Here is a 14,066-nt window from a genome sequence, read left to right on the forward strand (position 1 = left end):
AAAGCAAACTTTGGTCAGCTCGACGGGCCATGGAACAAATAATAATCGGAGTAACACTTAGAGACAGGAAACGAGCTACCTGAATAAGGGAACAGTTTAGATAGAAAATATAATTCAAATAAAGAAAAGAGAAACGGACTTGGCTAGCGACGTCACTAGGTGACATGACAACCGGTGGACTACCAGGGGGGTGGTGTGGACACCGAGAGACGGTTCTAGAAAAACAGGAAAGCCAATTACTCGAGCAAGAGACGAAGTAAGGACTTTCAGAGGCAAAGAATGAACTCGAGCGGGGCGGAACAGGAGCGGGTGGAGGTCGATGGGAGCGGCGTTCATGCTACAGTGGACCTAGTTGGCTGTTGATGGTGATGAAAATATTTGATGATGACTACATTTCATCTCAACAAATGGTGTGGAAATGATTCTGAATGAGCGGTTTTACTGAAATGTTAGAATACTTGCGATTTCAAAATGAGAGCGCATTGCGTGTGCCGGCATGCACCAAACAGAACGCGAGTTACAGCTAATTTATGCACAAAACTGCGCCAAAAGCAAGTAAACGGACAAATGACACGAAGATACCACTGTTCTGTTTATATTAGCTTCCCCCCTCCCCTCGTATTAGCGTTGTTTTGTATGAAGCCACGCCCGTAAAATCGTAGTATCAAAGCACATTCCCCGACTAGAAGTCGTGTCTGTACATTGCGGCGTAAAATGAGTAAATTTCAGGACTTCTTTTCCAGGAATGCGCCACAGTGGCTCGTGTCGCAGTGAGGGACGAGGCAAACTCCGATGTCCAAACCATTTGCACTTCATGCACATGAATATACACATTAAATATACAAGACAATTCAAGCAGCCCGCAGTGGGGCTTAATTGGGGCCCGTGTGGGTCTACTTTGGCCCAACGAGCGAGCTACGCGACAATGCGAGATCCTAAAGCGCTCTGCACTTAAAAGAGAAAATGGCACGGTATGCATTGCGTGCCAGCCGAGTTCAGTGACGTATACGCGCGTGTGTACACCAACCAACCCCGAAAGGGAGCCTAGCCTTGCCTCATTTTCGGTCCAGGAGGCCAAATTGTCAGCGGCCCTTTAGAGTACGACCGGGTCCCTTACTGGCGTGGCGGGCGAAGCGGAGGAGGGGGGAGGGGGAGCACAGGCATTGCGCCGACCTCAGCGCTTTCACCTTACTAGGTGCAACATTCCTTGAATATAAAAAATATACCAGCTAGAAAGCAAGCTGTAGAGCTAAATTATCGAGTTGTCCCGAACAAAGAATGCTCAACACCATGCTCAATCGTCGTTGACTTTGATTCAGATGAGAGTAAAAATGGTGTTTTACTACTTTATAAAAACATCCTTACATTTTGTGTCCGGTACGTCGGTGGCTTCGATAAATCCAAGAGCGAGGCAAGCACACAGAAACACGATCTCGAAGGGCATTTTTTTTTTTGTGTCTCCTTTGTAGGATTTCAGCGGGCCTCCTTACGGGAACTGATGTACGGGCGCAAGCACCCCTGTCATCGAGCTGTACTGCTCACCGTCGGGCGTTTCACTACCGAACACAACGGCAATTGATAAGACTTGTCCGTTTTGCATTCATGGCGGCGATGCGTAATGCGTTTGAACTTCACACCTCTCCCTGAACCTCAGCTTATCACCACCTGGGGTGACATATGCGTTTCAGCAACTAAAAGTAACAAAGAAACGCACATCCACTGTAGGCGAACCCATGCACAGGCACTCACATACGGCGGGACAGAGCCTTATCGCCGCCGAATCCGGTACTTAGTCTCAGGGCCCCGCTTCCGATAAGCGCCACTTCAATACGATAAAGCGACTCGATGGGGCTCTGTAGAGAACAGGTAAGGGAACGGTGTGAGGTTCTCCATTTGGGCGTTACTCAGAGCTCAACAATGCTTGCTGACAAACCACATAGATCTTCAGTAGCAATAGCTCAACTTGAACATTTAAATGCATGAATTTTCTATACGCTCTATTTCCGAACACGAAGGCAAACAGGGAGGGACAGGTTTGGAATTTCTCCTAGCGCCAAAGCACACTTTTTCGCGTTCCTTGCACCCCCTCGTCATGATGCAACACCTACAAGGGCGCCTTTCTAGGCCGCTTAAGATGCAGATATTATATCGCCGGTGCACTCACTACTAGGATATCGTCAATTGTAGCAGTTGTAAAGATTGTGTCGGCGCATACGATCTCACCCCTGTACGGGTATTATTCTCCACTTTGCCCACTTATGAGAAAGCCATAAAAAAGACTCCATGAACTTCCTCGTGGCGTCGTAGGAGTCGAATTATAAACCAATTCGATTGGGTTGAATTTTTTGGCGCAAGGCCAATGGTGCAAAGAGTGTCAGTCGAAACTATTTGTCGCTCTTTGGCCGAGCTGGCCTTACGCCAAAAAATCCAACCTTCATCATAATCATCGAAATATAAACCGCACTACACACTCAGTAAAGCTCAATAAATTGGGTGAAAGTCATCTTCAATACCTGACCAATTTCAATACCGTTTCTCAACAGACCACCAGAGTGATAGTGTTGACCTTCAAAAAACGAAAGAACTAGGTCTGTTTTCATCAGCAGAATTTCATCAGCAGAATCCGTTTTCGCTTCGAAGCTCCTAATAGCTCATGTGTATCGTCGACGCGTTAAACACGGAAATTTGAATATCAATTACGGGTTGATATTTATTATCGGGAATGTCTCACATTATCCGGTTGAACGTTAGCGTAGGGAGCATGTATTTATTAGAGAGTTCAGCAAATTGTTACAGTAATAATGTTAACGGGTACCGTTGTATCTGTGGGAAATTCCGTGGTCACCCTGATGGAGCGGCATGAACGTGTCTTAGCCCCTTTTCGCGGTTTGCGTAATCTGGTTTACCGGACTGCCGCAATTCCAGTAGCAACATCTGAAGAATGTGAACCGGCTGGGTGCATTCCCCTTTATTCAGGATGCACCAGCTATTGCCCAGACAATTGGACGCCAACTGTAAATTGTGCTATCAGCCAGGTATTCTCAGAAGCATCTAATGGGGGTGCGACAACATTCTACACCTGCCATTCCCCTTCGGAGACCAGTGGGAGGAGGTGGAAGAACTTTATTCGACTGTATAGCTGGTAAATGGGCGAGGTCGTTAGTCAGGGACTCCGTTGGTCCTACCCGCCGTCTTCGCCCTTCCGGTCAGCCATGCCTATTCGGGTCAGAGCTGGCAAGTTGTTCCTCCCGCTGCTCGTACGTAGGACTGGGAATCGGTTTCAAGTCTGGGTTATACCGGAACTCTATAACTCACGATCACCTTCAGCTGGCAGAGAGTGTCGGACGAGCCTAATGGCAGACGGCTTCCTGAAATTGAAATTAAAAGCGCCCCGATCCTAAACGCCCATTAACGACGTTTAAACGCGAAGGCTTTAATTGCCCTATCGAGCAAAAAAGCGGCGTTGTTGCGACGGCGTTGGGAAAAACCTATACATAAATGGCCGTCGCTATAAACAGTAAATAAAAAATTACGCCCACCTCCCCTCGCGGGAACCCTGGTGTGATGCAACGCATCTCATGGGGGATTCTATTGGCGTTTTCCATCGTATTGATTACGCTTATAGCAGGGAGTTTCACGCGAAGGGGAGGTGGGCGTAATTTTCCATTTTCACCATGCAATGCACGTGCAGTACACGTATGCTCAGGTACGGCCTTCATTGCAGAGGAGAATGAGTGCTTTGTGGTCCGTAAAGTGCACAGTTAGGGGCTCGACGATTGCATCAAGCAATCGTCGAGTACTGCGAGAGAGTGCAAGCGTAACGCGGACGACCGTCGACTGATGCCGTCGGAGCGCGGCATGCCGCTTTATATTCACAGCGCCCGAAGGAGAGGAGAGTGCGGAGAGAGAGAGAGTACTGCACATGCGCAGCGCACGCAGCGCCGCCCACCGGCGCCTAGCAACGGAGTGAGAGCGAGCTGCGCCAACCGGCAGCTGTTTGGGAGAGAGTGTTCGCTATCGGAGAGAGGAGAGGAGGAGGGGTGCAGCTTTGCGGACAACGGCGGACAGACGCAGGAAGGACAGAGGGGCGAGCACGAGATGCGGTGCATCTAAAAACGTATTCGATTTTCTGTGGGGATCGTACCCGGGCTCCCAGAGTAGGAGCCGTGGGCTTAACTGGCGCTCTTCCTTAGCACTTTGCCAAAGGTGAAAAAAGAGCCTAGTGCGTGAGGTGCTCCCGTCACACTGAGTGAGAGGTGAACGTGACGGCACGTGAGTGGAATGGATACACCCCAGCTACTACGAACATGGATCCTGGGAAAGCTGTGGCCGCTAGCGCGTGAAGTACTGCTGTTTACCTGGCGAAGCAACTCGTGCCAAAAGGTGAAGTAATAAAAGCGAAGAAAGAGGTGTACATTCGACGTAGCAGAAAAGAAGTAGTTCATAGCTGTCGCTAAGGGATGCCATATTGCTTTCGCTTTCAGATCACGAAAGCGAACTTGGGCGCCACTGAACATTTTTTTGTCTCTCTCGCTCCGACCTGCTGCAATCATATAAGAGAATTTTAGCAGAGTGGATAACCGGCCCCGGTGCGTCGCCCGGCCAGTGGTTGGTGAGTCCAGGTATGCGCACAACCACTGTCACCGCTTCTTCACACGGACAGTCGCGTCGGTTGACTACTGGTACCGGTCCTCCGCTTTGATAAAACTCAAATATCGTCCAACATCGAATCGCCGCGGTATCTGCATCATTTTGTTAATTCTTTGGGGCTCATTGAATTTCTTCTGGGGAAGTATGGTGCCCTTTGGTTTCCATTAAATTCCTGCTTAAAATGTAAATATTGAACGTGTAGAGTGTGTTGTCCCTTTCATCTATAATTATTTAGTACTGACCAAACGTTATACGAAGTGTGTAAAACTCTCTGTCTTTAGAAACAAGATTTCTGCCCGTGAGACAAGCCCATGAACTGAATAAAAGCATCCCGAAACACGTGATCCGCAGTATGCTGGTTTCAGATTTGTACAAAAATCCACAAAACGTGGTGTAAATATACTGCAACCTCAATATGTTAGTTTTTACATACAGATGAACTGCTTTCAGCCTTTTCGCTAAATAATCGCAAATGATTGGTGGAAGGTCAATGTCCCACGTTTTCTTTCCCTGAATTTGAATTGACGGCGAAACTTTTGAAAATATAAACGCTAATCCAGACTAGATATAAGAATCGGATTGCGGACACTTCGGCAAGAACAAAATTTTGATAGTTACTAAAGAATACCTGTACTGTTAAAAAGCCCTACCGGGATGGTTTAGGTTTCTGCTTAGGGAGAAGAACAAACATGTTTTTCGGCTTACTTGTCTTCTAGTAACAAGCAAATTTTATGTTGTAGCAAGACCAGAAAACCAGTATGTTTTCAAGTACTGTACTGTTAACAAATAAAAAATAGCTGTCGCTGTTATAAAAGAAGTGCGATCAAATTCGGGATATGTTGGTTGGTATAGTCACGTTTCACACCGCTTTGATTGCTTTAGACTAGCGGAAGGTACATAGACCCTTCTGGTGAGTTGTGAATACAAAATCCTAAACGGTCAAGTGGACGCTGCTGAGTGCTCCTTCCAATTTTGCGCTGGGAGTAATTGCAGCTGTTGCGCCTTTGGGACAGATCAACGGGAATGAGCTTGGTACGCCACACAACACTGCACTCATTGTCAAAGGTTAAACACTCCGTTTCCACGTGGCCCTGTGCTGCTCTGTAGAACGGCGCCTAACTCGTGCGTTTTCTCTATGCTCGCAATGACGTCAGTAGAGTGGTCATGTTGGTTCACGCGTTCGCAATGGAAGGCTGCGAACTTATCTGCCGCTTTTATCTCGAACAGCACCGAGAAGCTGGGAGCATTGCCCTAGACAGGGAAGTGGTGATGTCATGCTCAAGCCATCTTACGGTCCACAAAAAAAAAAACCATCGCTTTTGTCCCATGTGACAACGCCGATGCCAGACGCCGGCTCCTTCGCACATTGGGCCATTTAATGTGTTCACATTAAATGGAAGCAGCTGCTGGATTATTCCGTTTACTTCCGTATGCCCTGTCCAGGAAGCACAATTTCGCCCGGTAGTCAATTTTTTTCTTCAGAACCTAATTATCTTATCATGTTTAAGCGAGCAATTTTCGGTCAATAAAAGTCTGTGCGTGATCGCCGACATCGGCCTTGCGTTATAAAAGTGATAACACAGCAGCAGCACTTCTACTGTATCTCATCCGAGAGGGTATATTTCTAACTATAGCTTGGGGATTCACGACGGGCTTGGTGCGATCGCATATGTGCTCGTTATGTGCGGTTCTGTGGAATGGTCTGGAATAATGAGTGTGCTGCCTCTTGTATGCAGCAGAGTGAACTGCCCTTTTCTCATCAACGCATATAATAAGCATCTCACACAGCACACGGAACAAAGCTGTCGCTTCAAAAGGACACTAAATACTGCGGAGAAAAGTGTCGCGCCATCTTAGTCATTTTCCCCACAACAGTGCACTAGCGCACTTATTGAGGTACAAATGTTTTTAGCCCGGTGGTGCTCGGGAAAGCGATTTCTTCCACATTTTTTGCCAACAACCTGTGATGCAACAAAAAGAACAGTCAACAACAATTTGCGCTGCCGGTTGAGCGGACGAAGTGAATGTTGTCCTGCATATCTCGCAAAGGCGAATGAGCATGACAACTCAATTCGAGGTATAGGAACGGTGTTAATAATTTATTGACAGCATCGTGCCTGTTCATAAATATTTTCATTGCATACATTGTAGCACGACGCTTTTAATCTCTCGTAGTAGGTGGGTTCCCGGTCGGCGATCCAGGGTTCTTTCGCAATTTTCAGCCACGCCTGTAAAAAAAGACAAAACAATGCAACAGTCAGTGCCGGTGCTACCTACCCCACGTGAAAAAAAATGGTCAAATAATTTAATTTGTCCAGACGCGCAACCTAGTCGCAAGCAACACATTTTTTGCTTGGAATGCTCCCATTAGGTTGTTTTTATTTTGAAACACATCTGCACGCGCTAATCAGAAGAACGACGTTAAAATGGGCGCTAGGTGGATTTCATTCTTTCCAAATCAGAGAGTAGGAATGTGTTCTGCTTGTGCATGCAGTATGTTCCGAGCTTCTGTAGAGTTTGAAATCGCGTTCTGTCACAGTATTACTTCGTCCCTTCATAAATATCGTTTCAGTTTGCATTTACTGGGAGGACATGATAGTTGTAGCCCTTTTTTGCGCAGCAGTGCATTCTAGGACGTAGACGTGAATAATTTTAAATGCCGAATATTCTGACCCGTAGCCGCATTCTCTCCCAGCGAGAACAAATGGACGTATTTTGCCTTTTGTAAATATGCGTTATAGCGATGAAGGGTCCATGGAATACTTTTATGTGTTGGAGTCTCACAAAAACAAAGCCATTTGGCTGGAATTTCAAGGTCATTTACTCTGTGTTTGTTCACCAGAAATACACTACTAATCAACGTACCTAGCATACATTTACCGTGGTGCTTTAGTCATACAAAATTCAAGGACTTACCCTTACACGAGGACCGCTGGGATCAAGATTCCTATTAAGAGAGCAGCGCTGGTCGATGTGAAGCGCTCAGCCGAATTAGGACCACCTGGAACTGGACAAAGTGGGATTGAGAAGCTGGTTTTTTATGTGGTTTCAAACGGTAAAGAATAACCGTAGCTTCACTGGAAGGGTACATTGACCCTTGTGGAGAAAGTGTGTCCTACTATTGCTGAGGGTCGTGGCAAATTCTTCCAATGAAAAGTCTATCTTGTAAACTTTGTAATCACTGAAGCGGGACATGAGTTTGGTCAACGCGTAATGTTATAAACATGTCTATAACTAAAGGCTGGTGTAAGCATCGAGCAGCGTGTGCAGAAACGGTCAAGCTTTTCTTGACACCAGCAGGTATTGTTTTGAAAACCGGCAACGAACTCAGTTTTAAATTTCATTACGCGTCTGTACAGCCCGCGCAGTATTTCGGCCTCTCGTCATGACCACCTAATGACAGCGACAAATTCACCTGATCTATCTATTTAAGTGGGCATAATTAGAAAGACCAGTTTAGGGGGATCTTAGTATACTTTCCTGGGTAATTTCGGCAAATAAGTGGAAGCACTTTCTAAGAGCAAACCACTTTCTTATAGTTTGAAATGGCTGACCCCCCTCGTAAATATAACTTTACCCCATTGTCCATTAGTTTATTTGAAAGCTGACATGACCTTCTTTATGTCAGTGCATTGACAGAAATACCTCTCATGCCTTGTCGCGACCATGCACACGGTATGATTGATTTGCAGTTTCGTCACGCCTGTCATCGATGACGTCAGCATAGAGGTGCTGTCACGAGCTTGGGAAAGTGCTACGGGCGCTTGGCTGTACCAGTCATGAATGCCCCCTGTACAGCCGCTAAGATAGATGAAAGAAAAAATAACTTTTGGCGATATTACTACAATTGACAAAGTTAAGGATAGCGCTTTTGATTAAAACTCGTGACTCGGACAAAACTGCAGCCCACAACCAGCAGCATGGCCATCGACACATCAGGCATCGTCCGTAATGCGCCCACTGTATACTGCTTTAAACACTACGTCATCCCCGCTACTCAAGGCGTGATTGTCCATGGGGTAGTTCAGACCTCACAGAATTGAACCAGGGCGATTCATCTTTAATTCAACATCGGGAAATATTATATAGCAAAGAACTTCTGGCGTCTTAGTGTCCATTCCATCTAGGCAACCTTGATTTCGCGCCAAATGTCTCTGTGCGGAGCGCCGTCTACTCCTAGTACGAACCATTTGGGGGCACCGTTCGTCGAGTCGGCGTGTGTTTCGCGGGATCAGGAGAAGGTGTCTGTCTTGTGGAAACATCACCTCGCGGCGGCCTTTCACAACGAGGTTCGTTCTGTTTCACGACGCATTCAAAACCGCCTTTCTCGCACTCTTTCCATTTTTGTTCCGTGCATAGCGATTGATCTATATAAGAAATACCACGTTCTTATTTGGGGACATCAAACTGTGTTTTTATTTTAATTAGGCTAATTAGAAAAAAAAGCTGTAGGGACACCTTGGTTTTTCGAAAGAGTGAGAAACGAGATTTTAAAACGCTGAGCACCAGGATCAGATTAATGAGTTATCTTACGTAAGGAATTACCACAATGTGTCCTAAATTATTTACTTGACCATGTGAATTGGGATGAGATGTTTAGAAGTGTTTTTAAGCGCTTGTACCGGGTTAAAAAACTTGCGAAGCTAAAACATCGTTGTGTACCTACCATCAAGCACCAAGGCAAGTATTTCTTGTTTTAAACTAATCGCTGACGTAGCCTTTGCTTTTTTGATACAGCCCAAGACACGTTCTTGATTAAAAATTAAAGGGTGTGATATAAATGCCCCATTTCGACCTTTCTTTTGCCGTGTCGTTTTGCGCGCGTGACAAAGAGTAAACCGAAAGCCAGGAAATCGAGGATTCACTCAAGCAACAATCATAAAACCTTCCATTCAATAAAGCTCCAACAGGTACACAACACCTATTTGCACACGCACATATAGTTTTTGTATTCCAGATGTCCTCGGAAAATCCGCTAATCTGGTCCACATACAAGATTTTTATATGCTGTTTTTCACATATTTCTTCAGCGAAAGATAAACTCCCTGTTTCTTCGACTGAATTGTATGCGAAGCCTTCTGTCAACTGTGCAACTATTCCGAGACTTGCTTGCTACTGCTACCAGCGCTTGATATCGCGCAGTCTCGAGTCTACTTCTTTTAGCAGGAAAATCTCATAAGCCAGAAAGCGCAGTTTCAAGGGATTCTGTTTCTGGGCAGTCACGACAGCTGCAAACTAATGGAAAAATGTTTTCAATGTATCGATGATTATGAAGCCCACGTTTGTAGAAAAATGCAGTACCTAGGTGAGAATTCTTACTATCTGGATTTACGTTACTCTTTGAATTGAGCCATGATGTTCCATAGCCGTAGACGGAATTGGCTTTCTTGTACATAATTTCTTATCGACCCCGGGCACATGGAAGGTCGAGGTGAAATACGAAAGTTCGTACACGCATCCCACTCAAGGGAAAATAAACTCCAGCAATATGATTTTATTCCAGCCAATTGTCGTATAATGAGCGCGTTGCCTCGCCTTTCGGGCAACTATTTCGGGCCCTTTGCCCTGTAGGATATATTATTACAATACCCTACTTAAAAATCATTGTAATCCTTTTTCATACTCGGAACAGTTATCCATATGCCAAAGAATAGCTTATTTTCATCCTAAAAGAATTGCATCATCGCACTTCCGTTGTGTCAGGGCTCTACACTAACGCTACTCAGTGCCGAAAGGATAAAAGTGCATGGTTGTACGCCAACTACATTGAAAAACTGAGACGTATAAATGAACAATCCGCCATATCTTCGAGCGAATGCCTGTGTAATACTTGCTGATATCTGGCTGCGGGGACTGGAGTTGAGTGCTCGAGCGCTGTCTAATAATAACACTGTGTTAACTCGCTGCTATGGCGCTCCAATCACTAAGGTCTGCTATACTGTTCTATAATTGTTTTCCCGGCAACACGCAGAAAAAAATGAACACGATATACAGTGCTGTTTATATTGAGTTCGCAATTACCCGCCAAATGTCTAGAGTTGCTTCAACAGAGGATCTTATGTTTTTACAAACTTTATCTTAAGGGGAGGGAAGTATTTTGTTCTGAGTGAGGGAGGCGGGGGTTGGTTTTGCTTATTTCGAAACTTACGAAAAATGTGAACAGGAAGCGACAAAACGAAACAACTGTAATTATGTTTTTGACATTTTGAAGCTGCCCAAGAACAATGTTTTGCCGTCCATTAGGATACGATATTTTGCACATTTTGAGAAAACCTAAAGGGAGTAGATAAAGAGATATTATGGTAAAGTAAAGATGATGAAGCTTAGCGCAACTCCTATACAGCCATGCGATCCACCTACCTTCACATTGCACAACTGTGAGTGCGCCGTACTTAGCTGGTGGTAGTGAATTCTTTTCGCGGCACCGCAGGCTATACTCGCCATTGCCGTCATTGTGGCACTTCAGCCCTTCCTTGTGGAAAAGGGAAGATTCTTGGAGGTACCTGGTGCAAATATCCACGCTAGCTGGCCCTGCGTAAAAAGGGTAGGAAAAATCGTTTAAAAACTATGTGGAATCTCCTGACGGTTTTTCCCACTTCGGTTTGCTCTAAATACACGTTTACCGCTATAGTGAAAGCTTAAAATGAGACTTGTTATCGTTCTCTCGAGCACAACTCTGAATAAGAACCTTGTTGTTTTAATCCGAAATGCGAAAATTACATTTATCTAACACACCTTAAAGGAGCCATGAGACAAAACTCAAGTTTGGTTCATTCGAAAGGTTGCCTTGTTAGAATCACACTGACAACACTTTTAACGTACTCTTCGCTCAAATAAGCTATGTAAAAAGGGAATGGCCATGCGACCCACTAGCTCATTTCCTGCAACACAACCATGATGTCATATGAGCCCAGCTGTGCGGTTGGCGAAAGCCGGCAAAAGCAAACGCAATTTAGGCAGAGCTTATAAGCTTGCCGAACGAGCTATTTGCTGCTAAATGCAATGCATATCCATTTTACTGCAGCAAGAATGGTGCGGTAAACAACAAAAGTTACGAAAATACACGTAAACATAAAAGTACCGATGCAAACTGCTGTTGGTACTGGGCGCACTAGGCTTGTTTTAGATGCACAGCAGTCCGACGCTATGGAGATGTCTTATATGACGCTGGCCGATTGGCGTTAGCGACGTTGCCTTACGTGACTCTATATGTCAAGCATACCCCACGTTTCACGAAGCGATCACTTTCTACTGTAAAAAAACAAGCCAGGTGTAAATACGGTCAAAAACAAAGCAACAGCGGAGTGCTGAATATGCTAGCGCCATCTGGGAGGTTTGACGGCAAGCAAGGCTGGAGAGCCGAATGGCGCACTGGAAGTTTGTATACGCGCCGTGATGAATTCATTCTAGACGTCACCAAAACACAAGATGTGGCGGGAGAATCAAAATTTTAACCTATATTGCTTAATTTCTCAGTGAATATGGCATCATTTGCTGCCGCGCAAGCGCTGGGGACGCTATAAAACACGAAATCTTTCGAATAAAACAAACTCGTATTTTGTATTGATGGCTCCTTTAAGGAAAATAATAAATTATCAATACAACTGTACGTACTGCATTTCAATATATATATTACACAGGTGAAGGTAAGTCAACTTAGGATAAGTAGCTGAAGGCGCAATGATGGGACTTGTTTTGTTTGCCGAGAAAAAGGTATGACCAACTATTTACACAGTGAAAAAGCACAATTACAGTTTCTAGCAAAAAATCAATTTTTAGGTTTGGTCATAGCTTGAGCCTATGTGCACCAGTTTCGACAAGTATATGCTGCGATCTCCAAGTATCACGAAATGGGAACATTTTTCTTAAAAAAGGATAACGGAAAGTTAGGAGACACTCATAAAAGCATTGTGCACAACACTCTATATTGTTTCTCCACACGTTAAAAATGTAAATCATTGCCCATTAGGCATTCCATAATAAAGCTCGCTGTTTTGTCCCCGTGCCATTTTTATACTTTGCTCTTTTGTCGCGTTCTCTTTTGTAGCTGTGATTTTTTTGCCGCCGTGTTTTCTTGTCGCCTGCGGTTATGTCGCGTATCTTATGTAGGGCGGTGTTGTCGCATGCTTTTTTTCGCCGCCTGCACTGAATTGCCATCGCAGGAATCAATAACTACGCTTACTCATTTTTGTATTGCGATACTCCCCCCTCAAAGAAAGTTGCTGGGGCAGAGCCGCACACACTTCCAAAAATAAAAATCAAAAGAACAAGATCACACTCTAAGTAGTGTCTCGGAGTCTCGTCACAGACATTTCTAACTACTGAAACTCGCACTAAAGTTCACAGGTTCATCCTGAAGGGAAGCATCAGAGAAGAGCATACAAGTCCGAAGTCAGGAAAGGGGTCATGCCGTTGGAAGCCGATTGGTTCAGCACATCTTCCTTTCTCCTGTACCTCTAAAGGAGCTGACCACGAAGTTTCACATGTCGTGCCCTCATCCGTGACTTGTCTGTCTTTGGGCTACCGCGTGCTCCTGGGACAGATTTGTGGCCATAATAAATTCTCTGTTCACGCGAACTGTTTGTTCACCCTTCCGCATCCGGTTTCTTCTGAGATGAAAGCGGTTGGCGGCCGAAACTCCTCAAAGTTCTCACTTGGCGTCATTTAGCCCTCGGCTGTCTTGGAACCGTTCGTTCTGTTACACGGACGGAGCGCGTCTCACGTCGATTTAGCATGCCACCTTTGCGCTTGAGTACCCTCCGCTTCAAGAAGAAAGGTATGCTCAACTTCCTCTTGGTGCGTTTTAGGCTCTGCTGTACTTCACGGCTCTTGGGGTTGGTCGAATGCGTGGTGAAGGATGGCCTCTCCTCTTTTTTGGGCTTGTGCTTTCCTTCCCGCATTTTCCTCACCTCTGGAGAAAGTTTGGGCTCCCTCTGGGGCTGGCTGTATTGAATTTCAAAACACTCAGTTCTGGAAGCTTCAGGTCCTTTGTCGTCTGAGAAAAACGCCGTATCTGTTTGGGTGATCGCTGCGCCGGCTGCAGCTACTTTCACCGCAATGTCTGATGATTCAGGATCATCAACATTCAGAGATGTCCTTTCTGGACACCTAGCTTGGACCTCTTTAGGCACTATTTTGCTTTCTAACTTGAAACTGAGTCTCCATGTGCTAAAAGTACTCTTATTAGGCAGTATTTCGACATCCTGTTGGAGACCTCTCCCAAAGGTTCCTTGAGCAGAACTTTCGACACTTTCTGGCCTGGGAAGATATACCTTACTGCCTGCTTCGTGAACATCTACCAACTTGTTCTGGCCTGCCATCGTGTTGGCAACCAAAGAGGCTTCTGCCACCTTTTCCTTATACAAGTTTTTGAGAATTGCTAACTCGCGGTTCAGCGCTGCAAGGTGTTTTTTGTG

The 14,066-nt window shown here is 45.3% G+C and overlaps 2 protein-coding genes across 3 annotated transcripts in view; both read right to left on the reverse strand.

Annotated features, from left to right (window-relative positions):
• Window positions 1-1,741, reverse strand: part of LOC144178982 (glycoprotein antigen BM86-like) — a 51,773-nt gene extending 50,032 nt beyond the window's left edge. The window contains exon 1 of the mRNA XM_077707132.1: window positions 1,366-1,741. Within this exon, the coding sequence (XP_077563258.1) occupies window positions 1,366-1,444 (79 nt within the window). The 5' untranslated portion in view covers window positions 1,445-1,741. The remainder of the gene's footprint in view (window positions 1-1,365) is intronic.
• A 4,980-nt stretch (window positions 1,742-6,721) lies between these two features.
• Window positions 6,722-14,066, reverse strand: part of LOC144178984 (glycoprotein antigen BM86-like) — a 35,102-nt gene continuing 27,757 nt past the window's right edge. The window contains exons 13-16 of one of the 2 annotated variants that reach the window (XM_077707133.1): window positions 11,011-11,181; window positions 8,838-9,017; window positions 7,567-7,657; window positions 6,722-6,878 (exon numbers count right to left, since the gene is read on the reverse strand). In XM_077707133.1, the coding sequence (XP_077563259.1) occupies window positions 7,569-7,657; window positions 8,838-9,017; window positions 11,011-11,181 (440 nt within the window). In that variant the 3' untranslated portion in view covers window positions 6,722-6,878; window positions 7,567-7,568. The remainder of the gene's footprint in view (window positions 6,879-7,566; window positions 7,658-8,837; window positions 9,018-11,010; window positions 11,182-14,066) is intronic. The other variant, XM_077707134.1, reaches the window with a different exon arrangement.

This window comes from Haemaphysalis longicornis, unplaced genomic scaffold (assembly GCF_048455015.1).
Source record: "Haemaphysalis longicornis isolate Haplotype H1 unplaced genomic scaffold, Haemaphysalis longicornis Haplotype H1 scaffold_4, whole genome shotgun sequence".
Lineage (NCBI taxonomy): Eukaryota > Metazoa > Arthropoda > Arachnida > Ixodida > Ixodidae > Haemaphysalis > Haemaphysalis longicornis.